Source organism: Diceros bicornis, unplaced genomic scaffold, assembly GCF_020826845.1.
Source record: "Diceros bicornis minor isolate mBicDic1 unplaced genomic scaffold, mDicBic1.mat.cur scaffold_67_ctg1, whole genome shotgun sequence".
Classification (NCBI taxonomy): Eukaryota; Metazoa; Chordata; class Mammalia; order Perissodactyla; family Rhinocerotidae; genus Diceros; species Diceros bicornis.
Genome location: NW_026691553.1, coordinates 494,975 through 510,675, shown reverse-complemented (window position 1 = coordinate 510,675; position 15,701 = coordinate 494,975). Strand labels below are relative to the sequence as shown.

The following is a 15,701-nucleotide window of genomic DNA, read 5'->3' as shown; positions in this document are numbered from 1 at the left end:
GCGGAACCAGCAGGCTCGACACTGAGGATGCACCCAGGACGAGGGCAGCGGGGACACTTCTAGGAAGACAGTACAAGGAGGCAGGTGTCCCGGGCAGAATGCAAATGACACCCAAATATCCGGGCCTCCAGTCCTCCTGGGAGCCCCCCCCCACCGGCCCGGCCCTGAGCCGACCACGAGCTACGCGGGGCCCGCTTCCCTGAGAGAGAACCCCAGAGCCAGACTCGAGCCCAGGACCGAGCCCCTGGGCGCCTCTGGAGAGACCACACGGTGCCAGGGCCACGTCGGAGCCTTGTGGGGTAGGCGAGGGACCCTGCCTGCGCCTGGCGCTCCCCTGGCAGACACTTCAGGGCCGGAAAGCCAAGAATCCAGAATGTTCTCTCCCCCAAGCAATTACAAAGCTGACGTCCACGCTGCTCTCGGGGCATTTTGTATGGGGTCCCAGGACCCCAAGACCCACACACGATATGTCTCGCGCTCCCACTTGGCCGCGGGGTCCAAGGGCTGCGCCTGGGGCCTGGCACCCGGAATTGGAAGTCCCACCCCGGGGTGTCCCCTAGAAGGAAGAGCCCAGTTCCCTGCAGACGAGCCCCAGGCACCCCGGAAAGTGCCGAAAGGGACTCTCCCAGCGGCTGGAGCTGTTCGGAAAGATCCGCCCGGCTGGGAGTGAGGTCCCCATTGCTCCCAGCCCGGGTGCTCTGAACAGAAGTGCAGCCAGGCTGCCAGAGCACCCGCCGTCCCAGGGCAGCCGCGGACAGAGCAGGAAGGAAGGGGGCTGCTGCCCGTCTGCCGCCTCCCACCCAGGGGGCAGGGGAAGGAGTCCCGGGGGCTCAGGGCCTGGGGTCCCTGCTGGCTCCCCCACAGAAGCCTCTGCCAGACCCCGGGCCGAGGGCAGGGGACAGGATCTGCAGGAGGGGGACCCTCTCCTGGAACACCCCACCTCCCCGTGTAGGGGAAGGAGGAGGAGGGAAATGGGCGGCCCTGGGCGGACACACAGCTGGCGCCCCCCATGTCCTGTCCTTCCCCCCCAGAACACTTGGTCCACGGTAATTAACAACAACAAAATGGCAACAGCCGGCGCTCACTCATGCTGTCCCCGCTTTACAGACGGGGAAACTGAGGCCCAGGAGAGGGTGTTACAAGCGGCCGGCATGGGGGACGGAGGGCAGAGCTTCAATGTGCACCCCAGTTCAGCTGGCTCTGCCCCACTGGACGGTAACAACGTCAAAGAAACGAACAACCCCAGAGGTGACTTCAGGCCCCACTTCCTTTCCAAGAACCACGCACCCCGTCCGCGGGCGCGTGGACGGGCCGGAGGGGGCGGGGAGGCCAGGCGGGGTGTCAGCTGGGTCAGGGGCTGCCCGCTGCTCCCGGGAGAAAGGTGGCTGAGGAGGAATTACGGGGCGACGGGGCGGCAGAAACAGAAACCAGGGGACCCGGGGACACGGACGCGGCCCGGGCTCCAGCCCCGGCTCCCCCAGAGAGAAGCCCGGTGACCTCGGCGGGTCACACCAGTTCTAGCGCCTGGCTGCCCCCTGCCTCCATCAGACAACCCCAGCCTGGCCTGAGTCCCGGGGAAGAATCTGGGGGGCTGGTCATAAAAGTGGAGATGAAATGAAGAACAGAAGGGGGGCCAGCGAGCCCCTACCCGTCCACAGTGGGGACCCCTCGGGGCCGGGCAGGTGCCCCCCGGGTGGGATGTCACAAGCCCAGGAGACCCACGTTTGCAGCAATGGGTTCAGGACCCTATGTTGGGGGGGCTCGGGGATACAACCTAACAGGGCAGACGCGGGAGTGGCCACAGGGGCCCTCAGAGACCCCTCCCGGGGGCAGAAAGAGAAAATAACACAGCTCAGCCACGCACGGGGACCCACGGCCACGCCCGCCTGGACAGAGATGCCAGACCCAACCCCAGAGACGCTAGAAAGACTCGCCCACATCCCCTCGGACACCCCCCCCAAACAGAAACCCCCTGACCTCAGCCCCCCACGTGGACCTCTACATGGCCGTGGACACGCGTCCGCCCCACGGCCAGCACACAGACCCTCGCACCCCTGTCTGGACGTACAACCCCACCCCCACCCCCCATGTGCTCACGGCCCTGCAGGCCCGCCCCCCCCCCCAGACGTGGTCTCCAGCACACGCGGACACGCCCGTCCACCCAGACTCAGACGCACAAACACAGACACGCCCTCGCTCGCCGCAGATAATGGCCCCAGACGGCCCGCCCTCTGCCGCCGTGCCCGCCCAGCCCACTGGGCCCCACACCCCCACCGCCACGCGGCCACGAGGGCAGCCACTTCCGTCTGCTTGGCTCACAGAGGCGTCCCCGTGCCCAGAGCAGGGGCTTGTACACAGCAGGCGCTCCACAGATGCGTGTGGAAGGACCAGGCTCAGACACACACGTGCACGGGTGCACAGCCTGGCCATCTGCCCCAAACCGCTCCCCAAAGGAGGGTCCGCGGCCGGCCAGGGTCGGGGCCCCCCTCGTCCTGTGCCTGTGGCTCCCTGAGACCCCGCCTGGTGTTGCCAGGCCTGAGGGTCAGGGCCCGTCACCCCCATTCCTGGGGCGGCCGTCACAACAGCCGGGGGAGGGCTGAGAACAGGGGCGTATCCTCTCCCGGTTCTGGAGGCCGGACCTCCAAGATCCCCGTGTGGCAGGGCCGCGCTCCCCCCGGAGGCTCCCGGGGAGGGTCCGTCCTGCCTCTCCCAGCCTCTGGGGGCCCCGGCGTCCTGGGCTTGTGGTCGCGTCACCCCCGGCTGTGCCTCAATCTCCACATGGCCCCTGCCCTGCGTCTGTCTGTCCTCTTCTCATAGGGACACCAGTCATTGGACTCAGGCGCCCCCCCACTCCACGGCGGCCTCGTCTTAACCGACCATGTCTACAAAGACCCCATTTCCAAACGAGGTCCCGTTCCGAGGTTCCAGGCAGACGTGAGTTTTGGGGGACACTATTCACCCCCGAGAGGTTTCCTCCTGGAAGGCGGGTTTATACTTGTCCCTCTGTCATCGTCTGGGAGGGCGGGCATGTGTCCCCGAGGCCCCCGGGGTGACGGGTGGGCGGGCTGACTGTGCCCTCCCCGCCCCCAACCCTGGCCCCTCGAGACCCCCGCCAGCCCTGATCGCGGGGCCAGGCCGCGTACGCGCCGGGGCCTTCAATAGCCAGATTGGTTACCGTTTAACCCCGTGACCCCCAACTGTCCTCTGGCTGCGCGTGGCCGGGCAAGCTGAGAAGGGGCGGTCTGCGCCCCGCCCCTGCGCGTGCCCACCTGCCCGCGGCATCCCGGCTGTGCCCCTGACCCGGCTGGGAGCCTACCCTGTGGGCGAGGGCGTCTGCAAATGGGGGAGCTGGGCTGTCACAGACAGACAGGTGGATGCCCCCCCAAGTCGCCACGGGTGGTGCTGGCTCTGGGGCCAGAAAACTTAGGGAGCTGAAGGGCCTCTGAGTCAGCAGGGGAAATTGAGGCACAGAGGGGGCTGAGCATGCCCGGCGTCCCCTCTTGATCAGAGAGGGCGCATCTCTGCCCAGGATCACACAGCGGCGAGTGAGGGGAAGAAGGAACAGAGGCCGGCGGCGGGGCCCCCCACCACCCCCGAGGCCCCGTTCACATCTCGGGGCTCCACGGCTGCATCAGAAACGTGGCTCCTTGGGCCGGCCCCGTGGCTTAGCGGTTAAGTGCGCGCTCCGCTGCTGGCTGCCTGGGTTCGGGTCCCAGGATTGCACCGACGCACCGCTTCTCCGGCCATGCTGAGGCCACGTCCCACATACAGCAACTAGAAGGATGTGCAGCTATGACACACAACTATCTACTGGGGCTTTGGGGGAAAAAAAATAAATAAATAAAATTATAAAAAAAAAAAAAAAAGAAAGAAACGTGGCTCCGGGACCGATGGCCGGCGGGCGCGGCAGCTGACCTGTGCCCGGGCCGGCAGACTCGAACCACTGACGGGGTCAACACGACTTTCCGGCTAATGGTTAACGGGCCCCTCCACGACCTCACGCTCCACAGGGCACGGGGAGCCAGCGGGCCGGGTGGTGGGCACGCAAAGCTCACACACGGGCACGTGTGGGAGACGGCTATGCACACGCACTCACACACGCATGTGCTCGCAGATCCCCACGCACACAGCCACGTGCAAACAAAACAGCCACAGAGGACCGTCACCCCGTCACACAGGGACACACGGAGCGTGCACGGCGCTGGCATCAACATGCTTGGGGATGCACGGGCCCTAACCACTCGTGTGTCCAGATCCCAGGACACACTCAGGACACATCCACACAAGACAGGTGACGTGGCGCACATGTGTGGGTACACAAACACGTCGGACACGGGGATGCACGAGCCGGCGCCACAGACGGTCCACGTGGCCCCAGAATGTGCACGTGGACGCACACACGAGGGCCACGGCGCCAGCACACGCATGGGCTACAGACACCTATGGAGGCTCTCAGGATGCCCCGGAGCCCTGGCCCTGGGGAACAGAGACCCTGACACACGAGGGACCCGCCAGCCCACGGGGACCACGTGCCCGCCCACCACACCCCTACACCCACGGGCCGCTCACAGGCACCCCACGTCAGCAGGCCGGACCCCACGTGGCTCGCGAGCACCGTGCCCTCCCGCGGCCGCGTGTGTGATTAGAGAGCGTGGGGCGGGCCGGGCGCTTGGCAGCGGCCCCCGGGGTGGGGAGCGGGAGGCAGGCTTGGGGCCAGGCCACAGTGGCGGTGACCCCACAGTGTGACCGGGCGGCGGCGCGGAGGCCAGATAAGGCTCTTCCGGCTGAGTCAGCGTGGCTCCAGGGCTGGCACGGGCGGGGGCACGGTGCCAGGGGCTGGCGGGCAGGCCCCCCCCCGCGCCCGCCACGGCCCGGCTGGCTCCACGCCAGCAGCCACAGGGCCTTTGATGAGGCGGGCGCTGCCCCGGGAGGGGAGGGCCGGGCTCCTGGGGGGCTTCCCGACACCCCACCCCGCCCCTCGCACACAGCCCGGCTCCCGGGGCCCCAGCAAGACGCCTGGCGCCCGAGCTGGCCCACGGGACCCACGGGGCCAGGTCCCCGGCTGCCCTGTCCCAGGCGCATCAGCTGAAGGTCGCCGGGCTCAGAACCCAGGCCGTGCCCTCTGCCCAGAACACTCTTCCACCGGAAGAATTCTCACCCTTCTCTCCTGGTCCCACAGCCCCTCTGTAGTGCTGGCCCCTTCCAGTCCTGCTGGATCATGGACCCCTGAAGGGTGCTCCCAGCATCTCTCTCTCCCCAGCTCCAAACCCTGCCAAGGCCCCTTTCTGAGCCCACCTTTGGTTTCCCCTGATGTTCTGCCCATCCCTCTTTATGCTCCAGCCACACCATTCCAAGATGCAAACCCTATCCTTCTCTGTCCATCTGTGAACTCTTACATATCCCACAAAGCCCCAGCCGCAAAGCCCGTTCCTCCCGGCAGCCTTTTCCTCAACCCCCTTCCTCTCAGGGCTGGGAGTGCCTGTGTCCAGCTCTGGCTCCCCCAAGCCTGGGGGGCTCCCAGGCAGGAGGAAGACACCTGTCACCTCCTCCCCGAGCCCAGCAATTCCGGCTCCCCATCCTCAGCACACACTGCCCCGGGGAACTCTCCTGAGCCCAAAGATGTTCACGGCGGTATCGCCTACAACAGGGACACAGCAGAGAGAACAGACCAGTGGGCTGGTGTTGGCCCCAGCCTGCCGAGAACCAGGCGATTGGAACATTCTATACAACAGGCGCTGGCTGATAATGTCACATTTCTGTGCGTAAATGGACAGAGAAAGGCCTGGGAAACCCACAGCCGATGCCAGCCAGGTGAGGGCGGGGGCTGGTTGGAAAGCTCCATTTCTTCTCTCTACGAGGTGTCAAGTGTCACCTTTGGAATCAAAAATGGACTTAAAAACGTCTAGGAGTGTATTTTCCATAATTAAAAAAATCTAGGGCCGGCCTGGTGGTATAGTGGTTAAGTCCGGTGTGCTCTGCTTCAGCAGCCCGGGTTCGCGGGTTCGGATCCCTGATGCAGACCTATACCACTCATCAGCCACGCTGTGGCAGGTGACCCACATATAAAATAGAGGATGACTGGCACACATGTTAGCTCAGGGCTAATCTTCCTCAGCAAAAAAAAAAAAAAAAAAAAAAAATCAAAAATCTACATGAGCTGAAAGGACGAGAAACAAAATAAAACGGGACCCCAGCCTCTGGGGGAGGACGCCTCTGAGTTGCCCAAACCCACTTCCAGAGGCACACATGTTGGGACAGAGCAGGACACCCACGGGAACAAAATGAGCCCCGGGGGCCTGGGAGGGGGCAGGCAGGATCCATGGCAAGGACAAGCAGCCTCGGGCCCAGAGCCCGACTGAGCGCCCACGTGTGTCCAGGCCCCAGACCAGCCACCTCCATTTCAGACGAAGGAAACAGGCTCAGAGCGGCCACCAGGCTCCCTCAAACCCCACAGCCAGCGGCCCCCTGGCCCTAGGGCTCGCCCCCTGCCCCTCACCCAGTGCACCCTGGGGTCAAATCCCAGCTCTGGACTGGTGCGGTGGCATAGTGGTTAAGTTCATGCGCTCTGCTTTGGTGGCCCGGGGTTCAAGAGTTTGGATCCTGGGTGTGAACCTACACACCGCTCATCAAGCCATGCTGTGGCAGGCGTCCCACATATAAAATAGAGGAAGGTGGGCACTGATGTTAACTCAGGGCCAATCTTCCTCAGCAAAAAAAAAAATCACAGCTCTGACACCTTCCCCTGTGACCACGTGATTGGACCACTCCGTGCCTCGGTTTCCCCATCTGCACAACGGAGGCGATCCTCCCCATAGGATCCAGTGAGGGTGCACGAGACACGCAGGAGACCCTCACACTGCTGGTGGCACGAAGGTGGGTGACAAATATTATCCAGAACTGTCACCTCTACATTGCTGGGCTCGTTGACAAGTTACGTGGAGAGCGGACACCGCCCCGGCAAGCAGGGAAAATCTCCCGACATTTAACACAAATCGAACCCACAGTGAGACGCCAGGCCGCGCCGCCAGACGCTGGAGTCGGGAGTCAGAATCACAGGTGTCGGCTCCAGAGAAGCCGGAGCCCCTGTGCACGGCGGGCGGGAAGGTGAAACGGGGCAGCCGCTGCGGACGACAGCCAGCAGGTCCTCAAAAGGGGAAAGAGAGTCACTACCGGACCCAGCAATTTCACTCCCAGGAGTGGGCCCAAGAAAACGGGAAACACGTCCCCACACGGACTTGTGCATCCGTGTGCACGGTAACATGACTCACAACAGACAAAGGTGGATACAACCCCAGTGTCCATCCACACACTGGAGTATTACTCAGCCGTGAAGAGGAGTGAGGCCCTGACACAGCCACACCGTGGACGGACCCTGAACACACGATGCTCAGTGAGAGAACCAGACACAGAAGGACACACGGTGTGTGATTCCATCCATGTGAAATGTCCAGAACAGGCACATCCACAGACAGAAAGTGGGTTCCTGGTTGTCAGGGGCTGGGGAGGAGGGGGGTTGGTTGGGGGGATAATGGTTACAAGGCACATTTGGCTAAAGAGTAAATGTAAAGGGTACATTTAAAAAGGTCTATTTTTGAGGTGATGAAAACGTTCTATAATTAACTGATGACGGCCACGTAACTCTGTAAATGTACCGAAAACCAGTGAACTGCACACTTTCAAGGGATGAATTACGTGCTGTGTTAACTTCACATCCATAAAGCTGTTAAAAGAGACCTCAACGTTTATTTGAGTTGTTGAGACTAAGGATTCGAATCCTCAAGTGGCTGAAGACCTGGGATTAAGAGTCTGCCGGTTTAGAACCCACAGTGGCCCTTTCTGGAGCCCAGGCGTGGCGGTGTCGGTGACAGGAAGCCGCCACGGGGTCACCAGGATGCCACATCAGACGCCAGGAGGCTGAGATCCTAATTACCGCCCGTGACGCACCCCGATCCCCTGCCAGGGGCTCCGGACGCGTGGCCTCCACCAGCGCATGGCCTGGGCCCCCGGCGGCGAGGTTCCGGGTTTTCAAGGAAAGATTCCGTGGCCGGGAGCCCGCCGCCCCGGCCCCTCCCCAGCCTGGCTGCCCCCCAGACCCGTGGCCGATGGCGGAATCTCGCGGCTGTCGAGGGTTTGTGGGCGGAAGGCAGCCCCGGGCCCTGCCAAGACTGAGAGGAAGAAGCCGAGATGGTGCCAAGTGGGCGGCCGGCCGGCCCGGCTGCCACGTGCCAGGAAGGGGGTGGGGCGGGCGCCAGAGTCAACACAGCCCCACATCTGCCGGGCCGGCTGGGCCCAGGCCACTGTTGACACTGGCTGCACAGGTGCCGGGCCAGCTGGACCCGCCACAGCCAGGCTGGGAAGATCCTCACCTGCCCATGAGCTCCCCGGCCCCCCGCCTCTGGGAATCCCCTCCACTCCCCGCCAGACCTGGCCCTGCAGCGTCCGGACCCCACACACAGGTGGAGCCCAGTTCTACCCCAGGGCCTTTGCACGGCTGTTCCTCCTGCCAGCTACACTGTTCCTCTGTGCCCCTGGCTCCTTCTCCTACAGGCTCGGCCCCCTCTTGCCTCAGTTTCCCCACCCGAGCCCCGACTCTGGGTGTCCCTGAGACATCATCATCGCGTCCTGACAAGTGGACAACATGCTCCCAAGCAAGGCCCTTTGTTCCTGACGTGCCGAGGGGGCTCTGGGGTCCGAGCATCTGACCCCTCATCCCCACCTGGCCTGGCATCGGGCCCCGGGAGCTGGGGCCGCCGGGCGGGGCCGGGGTTCCTGTCAGTCTCTGACCCCACAAGGGTCGCGTGGCCTTGTCCCTCTTCCCAGACCCGGCCGTGACCCTTCGAGGCCGGGGGTGTCGTCTGGCTCCGGCCTCCCAGAGGGTCACAGCCTCCCAGCCTGGAGGGGGCAGCCCAGGCCACGCGTGGGGCGCGGCCGACCACGCCCCTCAGAGGTGACGCCTGCTGGCTGTCATTCCAGCCGTCGGCACCGCCATCCTCGAGCCAGGCCCCGGCGGGAGGCCAGGCCGCCGCACCCAGCCCCAGACGCCTGGGCAGCTTGGGGCAGACGGGCAGGCGGGGGATCAGCCGTCCCTCCCGTTCCTCAAGGCTTGGCTCCCGCCTCGGGCATCGCGGGCACGCTCCCCCCCCGCCCCGTCCGTCCACCGTCCCTACACCCCAGCCCCTGGCTCGTTCCCTCGGTCGTGGGTCCAGTTGCTACACTTTGTCTGATTTCCGACGGGCTTCGTCAGGCTGAGGGGCCCCACTCGGTGGCCGGGGAGGCCAGCGGCCCCAAGGACCACCTCCCGCGCCCCCGTTGGCGCGTCCGCAGCCCCCAAAGCCCAGCTAAGGCCAGGTCCCCGCCGGCCGCTCCCGGAGGTCGGGCCGGCCCAGCTGGCCGCGGGCTGGAATGCGAGCCCGGCCGGCCGGGCGGCCGCCATCTGGTTTCCATCTGCCCGGCCCCGCGCGGCCCCACTTCAAAGGCTCCCCGCCCGGCCACTTCCTCTGCCCCGGCCGCCCGCGGGGAAGGCACCAGGATGGCCCCGCTTCCTCCCCGCCCGCGGAGCCCCGGGAGGCTGCCGGCAGGCGGTCTGTCCACACCGTCCACACCGACGTGGCCGCCCCTGCTCACGCCAGCCGCCCAGCCCCAACTCCAGGCCAGCCCCCCCTCGGGCCAGCCGGGGCGTCCCCTCACTCAGAACCCCTCTCCTCGCTCTGCCTGCTCGGTGGACCCCCGAAACCTCCCCCCCGGCTGGCATCCACGCACTCGTGCACTTACCGGCCGGCCCGTCCCACCCCTGGGTCGCAATCAGACGCCCGACCGTCCGGCTGGAAGGACCCCAGCAGCACCCCCGACGCCCCCGTGCCGCGCGCAGCCCACCTGCTTGAACTGCTCCTCGTACGTCCAGTCCCCGTGGTCGGGCGGCTGCAGCTGGGGCGCCACGTGGGCAGCCCCTCCCGGGGGTGCCGGGCCAGCTCCGGCCCGCTCCAGGCCACCCAGCGCGCGGGCCCCGCTGTCGCCGCGGAAGGCCTGGGGCGGCTGCGCCTTTCGGGGGAACAGGGCCGCGGGGCCCAGGCCGGCGGCGCCGGGGGGGCCGAGCCCCTCCTCGTCCTCGTAGTCCTCCTCCTCTTCCTCCTCCTCCTCCTCCTCCTCGTCTCCCAGATCTTCCTCCAGCTCCTCCTCCTCCTCCTCCTCCTCCCATCTCTGCTTCCTGGGGCGGGCAGAGAGCACAGGTGAGGAGAGACGGCGCCAGCTCGCCCCGGCCTCGGGTTGCCTCTCTGACCACCTGCCCCGGCTGCCCAGAGGGCCTGTCAGCACTGGCTGCTCGGGGCCGGGCCACACTCTCGTTCCCAAACAGCCCGGGAGAGCACCCCCCGCTGCCCCTTCAGCATAAACCTCAGCCCCTGCCCGGCTGCCAACCCCGCCTCCGCCCACGCCTCTCCCTCCACCACACAGGCCTCCTCGCTCGGCCCTGAAAACGCCAACCCGGCTACCGCCTCAGAGCCTTTGCTCGGCTGTTCCCTCCGCCAGGCATGCCGTTCCAGCTCCCCTCGCCCTCCCAGGGACTGTCACCTCTGCCCACCATTCTCCACAGCCGACCTCCTCCCCGCACCCCTGCTCTATTTCCTCCGCAGCCCCCCCCCATCACAGCCCGTGTCTCCCCGCTTCTCTTCTTGTTAAAGGTCCTCCCGAAAAGATCCCACCGGGTATCGCCAGCGCCCGGCTCAGCCTGCACGGTACCCGGGTGGGTCAACCGACGGCCACTGTGGGCAGCTCCCATGCGGGCCACGGACTTTACCTGCCCCCGAATCTGCTGAGGCCTCGCCGGGCCACGGGGACCACCAGCCACAGGGGGCTGGGTCCATGTAAATTAAGATGAAATAAAGCTACAAACTCAGACCGCTGGCCGCACCGGCCACATCTCAAGTGCCCAACAGCCAGTGTGACTGGTGGCTCCCCAACTAGACAGTACAGACGGAAGACGTGTCCATCGTCATCCAGAAAGTTCTAAAGGATGGCACTGCCCTTGGCGGTCAGCAGGAGGGCACACGTTCTATCCTTCCTTTATGGCCCTGTCCCCAGAGGCTTGAGCTGCCCAGTATACAGTAAGCGCTCAATAAACGCTTGCTCAGTCTGTGTAGCCCGCGGACCCCTGACTCACAGGTCGTCATCGGAGCCCACATCCTCGAAGTGCCTGTCGCCCTCGGCGTGTCCCGGCGCCTCCCTGCCTCGGCCGGGCGGGGCGGGCGAGCCTGGTGACCCCTCCGGGGCCGCGTCCTCGTCCTCTGAGCCGAGGGGCCCGTCCTCGGAGCCACTGGGGCTGGGTGGGTGTCCGAGGCCCGCGGCGGCGGCCCGCATGGCGGCCAGCGCGGCCATCTGTGCCCGCTGCATCCGTGCGCTCTCGGGCTCTCTGTCCTCGTCCGGGGCGGCCCGGGCGCGGGCCAGGGGGCCGGCGGGGGGCTCGGGTGGTGGCTGCCGGGCCTCCAGCTCCTGGCGCGCCCGCTGCTGCCGCTGCAGGAGCGTCTCCATCACGGCCTGCAGCTTCATGGCCCTGCGGGCCGGGCCGCCCCGGGCACCGGAGGGGGGCGGCCCCTGCGGGGAGGGGGCCCGGCCGCACTGCAGTGTGGGGGCCTCGGGGGAGCCGGGGCAGTGCAGGGTGGCGAGGGGCGGGGGCGGGGGCCGCCGGGCTCAGGCCGAGGGCTGGCCGGGCATGCCAGCGGCGGGCAGGCGGGCGGGCAGCGCCTCCTTCTCAGGCTGGGCACCGGGGGGCAGCGGCTGGCATCCGGCTCATTCACGTGTTCGCGGAAACCTGGGGGCGGCAAGAGAGACCGTCAGACCCCACCTGGGCTCCTCAGCCCCATCTTCCCTCGGACGTCAACCGCAAAGGCCTCTGGGAAAATCCCTCCCGAATGGTCCCAACAAGGCTCAAACCTGGAGACCTTCCTGGAGGCGGAGGAGTGAGCCCTCCCCATCTGTCCCCCTCTGCCCGCCCTCCAGCAGGCTGGGAAGTGGGGTCACCCCGCACCGAACTCCCTGAGGGTCTCGAGGCGGCCCGCACCCGTCTGGGCCACAGAGAAACACACCGTCACCGACTACAGCTCCCTGGATTACTGCCTCATAAACAGAGCAGGGGGGACAGGGCCTTCCTGGCCTCTGAGTGGCGGGCCAGCTACCGGGCACTAGAACCTGGGGGGCTTCTGGGTTCTGGTTCCGAGTTCTACGGGCTGCTCATGCCAATGCTGGGGCAGGCTGGTCCAGGGGGGCTCCAGGCACCCTCCTTCCTCTGAGGCTCACAGAGACAATGGCTGACTCAGATTGAGCACCTGCTGTATACGGGCCCTGAACCAAACCTTCCCCACTTGTGCTCATCCCCGAACCTCAACCTCTCTGGGCCTTGGTTGCCCCGTCTACAAAACGGTGCCCTGACGGCGCTCACCTCTCTGTGCTCAGCACGGATGACACAAGTCGGTGACGACTAAGGGGGGCGCACGGCAGGCACCACGGCAGTTAGGAAGGGAGGCACCAGAGGGTCCCCATTCTACAGATGAGGAAGTGAGGCTCGGAGGTGTCCTGCTGGAGGACACATGCCAGGCAGGGGTTTGAACCCACCTCTGGGTGGCCTGGGAGCCTCCCCCACAGCCCCCCACCCCCTGTGCTCTCTGCAGGGGGCGTCCCCCTGCCCTTTGGAACCCTAAGTGGGGCCAACCTCCCAGAATGTCAGGCACTCTGCCCCCAGCCTGGGGTCCCCTTGGACCACCACCCATCCCAATTGCCAGGGCCTCGGGTGGACTCCAGGCAGTGACGCCCCAGAACCTGGCCCAGCCGGGCACCACCGGGACCGGAGGACGCGGGTCCCGCCCCAGCCCCCCACCCTAACCCAGGGCACACCCCCGCCCGCCCAGGCCGCCAATAAAACAGACTGGGCAGAACCCAACAGGCCCGGCGGTGACACCCCAGATGGCACACCATGGGGACAGTGAGGGGGCAGAAGGACCCAGGAGGCCGCCCCTAACCCAGCAAACGGACCCAAAAGGCTCACAAGCCACTCCTGGGGCAGATGGGCCACGCTCAGGAAGGGCAGGCGGGGCGGCAGAGCCTCCCCGTAGCTGGTCGATGCTCAGACACCAGGCTGGCCGCCCTCCCAAGCCCTCTGGTGGCCTGTGAGAGCAGCTTGACCCCACCCAGGGGAGTCTTACAGTGTAGACCCCCCAGCCTGGCCAGTCAGGGAGGGGCCCTGCAGACCCACAGGGAGCTCCGTGGCCTTCTGACCGGACTCCCTTCACCCAGACCCCCTGGGCTCCCAGCAGGAGGGTAACCGGCGGTGGGGGGGTGAATGGGGGGCCCTGTGGGCAAGGGGGAGGGCCACGTCCCCAAAGGATGTGGGTGTCCAGCAGCGGAGGGTTTCCAGGACACAAAGACCCTCTCAGAGGCCACGGGACTGGAGAGTGACCAGCAGACGCCCGTCCCCAGAGGCAGCACAGTGGCACCCAGCCCCCCACCCCAGGGACGGGAGGTCATCCCCCTACCAGCCCCAAGAAGTGCTGAGGGGACATTTCTCGCCCAGCGTCTCCCGGGGTCCAGCGCCCCTCCCCCACCTTTGACAACTTCAAGACGAGCCCCCCCTCCCCACGGAAACGCTGCAGGCAACGCCCCCCCTCTTTGGGGGGCAGAAGGAAGAGGCCAGAGGAAGCCACTCCCCCCCACGCCGCCCCCCCTCCAGGCCTGCTGGGTTTAATGACCCTTCCGGGTCGCCCGGTGGGGGAGGGGAGCAGGGCAGGTCTGCACGCCGGGGCTGGTGGAGGGGGCAGGTGGGAACCCCAGGGCCCCCCTGGGCCGGGCCGGGGCCCCCCGTGGCCGCCATTAACCCTAAGCTGGTGCCGCCCACCCCCTCCAGACCCCTCCCCCCAAGAGCCCTTTGTCCTCGGCCCCTACCCCCACTTTATGACAACCCCAGAGGACAGGCATTCCCAGGCGGGGACCGGGCGGGGATGGGGGGGCGCTGGGTGGTCGCTGGGACCTGGCTGGGGGAGCGGGGAGGGATCCCGGGCCACACCCTCCTGCCCCCCCATGCCTCCCGGAGAGAGAGGTCACCCGCTCGGGCCGGGCCTTGCAAAACACAGTTATTTAAAGAGTTGTGCAAGCCTGGGGCCCGCGGGTGGCGAAAGGGGCCCCTCACTCCGCCGGGGGAGGAGAGGGGGAGGGTGGGGCAGGGAGCTGGGGAGGGGGCTCGGAGAGTCAGGAGGGGGCGCCCGGCCCCCCCGGAGGAAGTGAGACGAGAAAAACTGAAGAAGAAGAAATAAGACGACAAAAACCCCAGTCCGGATTTCAAAGGCTTCTTGGAAAGCGGCCGATTTGCATGGGTAGGGGGGGCAACCCCTCCGGCCCGGGCGACTAAAAACGGAACATTATTGGCAAACCCGCCGCCTGGGGTCGGACGCCGAACGTTGGATTGACAAACGCGCGCGCCCCGGGCTTCCTGCGCCCGCTTTTCTGTCTGGGGGGCACTGAACTGGGGGGGGTGGGGGCGGGCTCTTCCCGGGGGGATCCCCGCCAGAGAGCCGGGGGCCCGGGCCCAACCCACCCCCGGGCGCGGGGACCGTGCTGTCCCCTCCAGGGGCCCCTTTCTGCCCGGGAGCCGACACTTTATAAATAAACCGTCCAGGCTGGGGAGGGTCTCCAGGGAACGGCCCTCCCCACCCGGCGCTCCCACTCAGTCCCCTCGGGGCTCTCGAATAAAACACCCGATTCCGGGGAGAACTAAATGAAATGAGAAGCCGGAGCGCAGCCCCCCGCGCGCGCGTTAAGAGACCATTTCCTTCCGCTGGGGAGGGGGAGCGCGCACTCGCGACCCCCGATCGCCCCCGCGCGCCACCGTGCAATACGGTCGCGGGTGGGGTCTCCGAGGGGGGCGCAGAGCAAACCAGCCCAACTCCGACCCACTAGGGTCGCTTTCGCGGCGCTGGACCCCCACCCACGTCCCTGCCCAACTTTGGGGACCCCCCGCCTTGGTTTCCACGGCGCGCTGCGCCCACCCGGGGCCGGAACGCGCGGTTTAAAAGGCCGGGCCGCGCCCCCCCCAGCCTCACCGCGCGGGGCCCGCTCGGGGGGCGCAGGGCCGGCTCGGGGGGCGCATGCCCCGCGCTGGCGTCCGGCCCTGCCCGGCCGCGCCTGGCCTCCCGCCCGGGCCGCGAGCTGCGCGCTGCTGGCTCCCGGCCGCCGCCGGGTTTGTGCCGCGCGCCGACTCACCGAGCCGCCAGCCGAGTCCGCGTCTACACCCCCATCCGACCCGATTGGTAAAAGTCTCCCCGCGCGCGGCCTCCCCCGCCCCTCCCCTCCCCCCGCCGCGCGCTCACCGCCCCGCAGACAAATCACCGGGTGACAAATCGCTCTCAGATGCAAATACCTCGCCGGTGATTCAGCGCCGCGGCCCGGGACGCGGGGAGGGGTCTCGCGAGGCCCCCTCCCCCTTCCCGGACGCCCCCCTCGCTCCCCTCGCTCGGTCCGGCGGCGCGCGACCGGCCCCGGGGGTGTTGGGGAGGGGGGAGAGAGTGGACGGAAATTTTCAGGTCGCGGCCCCTTTAAATGATAATAAATAATAAAAGGGAAGGGGAACCGCGGCGCGGACGCCCCGCCCCCCGCCTAGGGACGGTGGGCAAAGTGCGCGCCGCGGCCCCGAGCGCACAGGGCGCCGAGGGCGCGGGCGGGGC

At 66.9% G+C, this 15,701-nt stretch overlaps 1 protein-coding gene across 6 annotated transcripts in view; it reads right to left on the bottom strand.

Moving 5' to 3' along the window:
• Positions 1-15,526, bottom strand: part of ARID3A (AT-rich interaction domain 3A) — a 32,740-nt gene extending 17,214 nt beyond the window's left edge. Inside the window, exons 1-3 of one of the 6 annotated variants that reach the window (XM_058537756.1) lie at positions 15,398-15,526; positions 11,156-11,803; positions 9,874-10,204 (exon numbers count right to left, since the gene is read on the bottom strand). In XM_058537756.1, the coding sequence (XP_058393739.1) occupies positions 9,874-10,204; positions 11,156-11,541 (717 nt within the window). In that variant the 5' untranslated portion in view covers positions 11,542-11,803; positions 15,398-15,526. Of the gene's footprint in view, positions 1-9,873; positions 10,205-11,155; positions 11,804-12,430; positions 12,568-15,080; positions 15,136-15,240; positions 15,306-15,347 lie in introns of those variants that run through there. The other 5 variants (XM_058537758.1, XM_058537755.1, XM_058537757.1 and 2 more) reach the window with 5 other exon arrangements.
• Between the last annotated feature and the right edge of the window lie 175 nt (positions 15,527-15,701).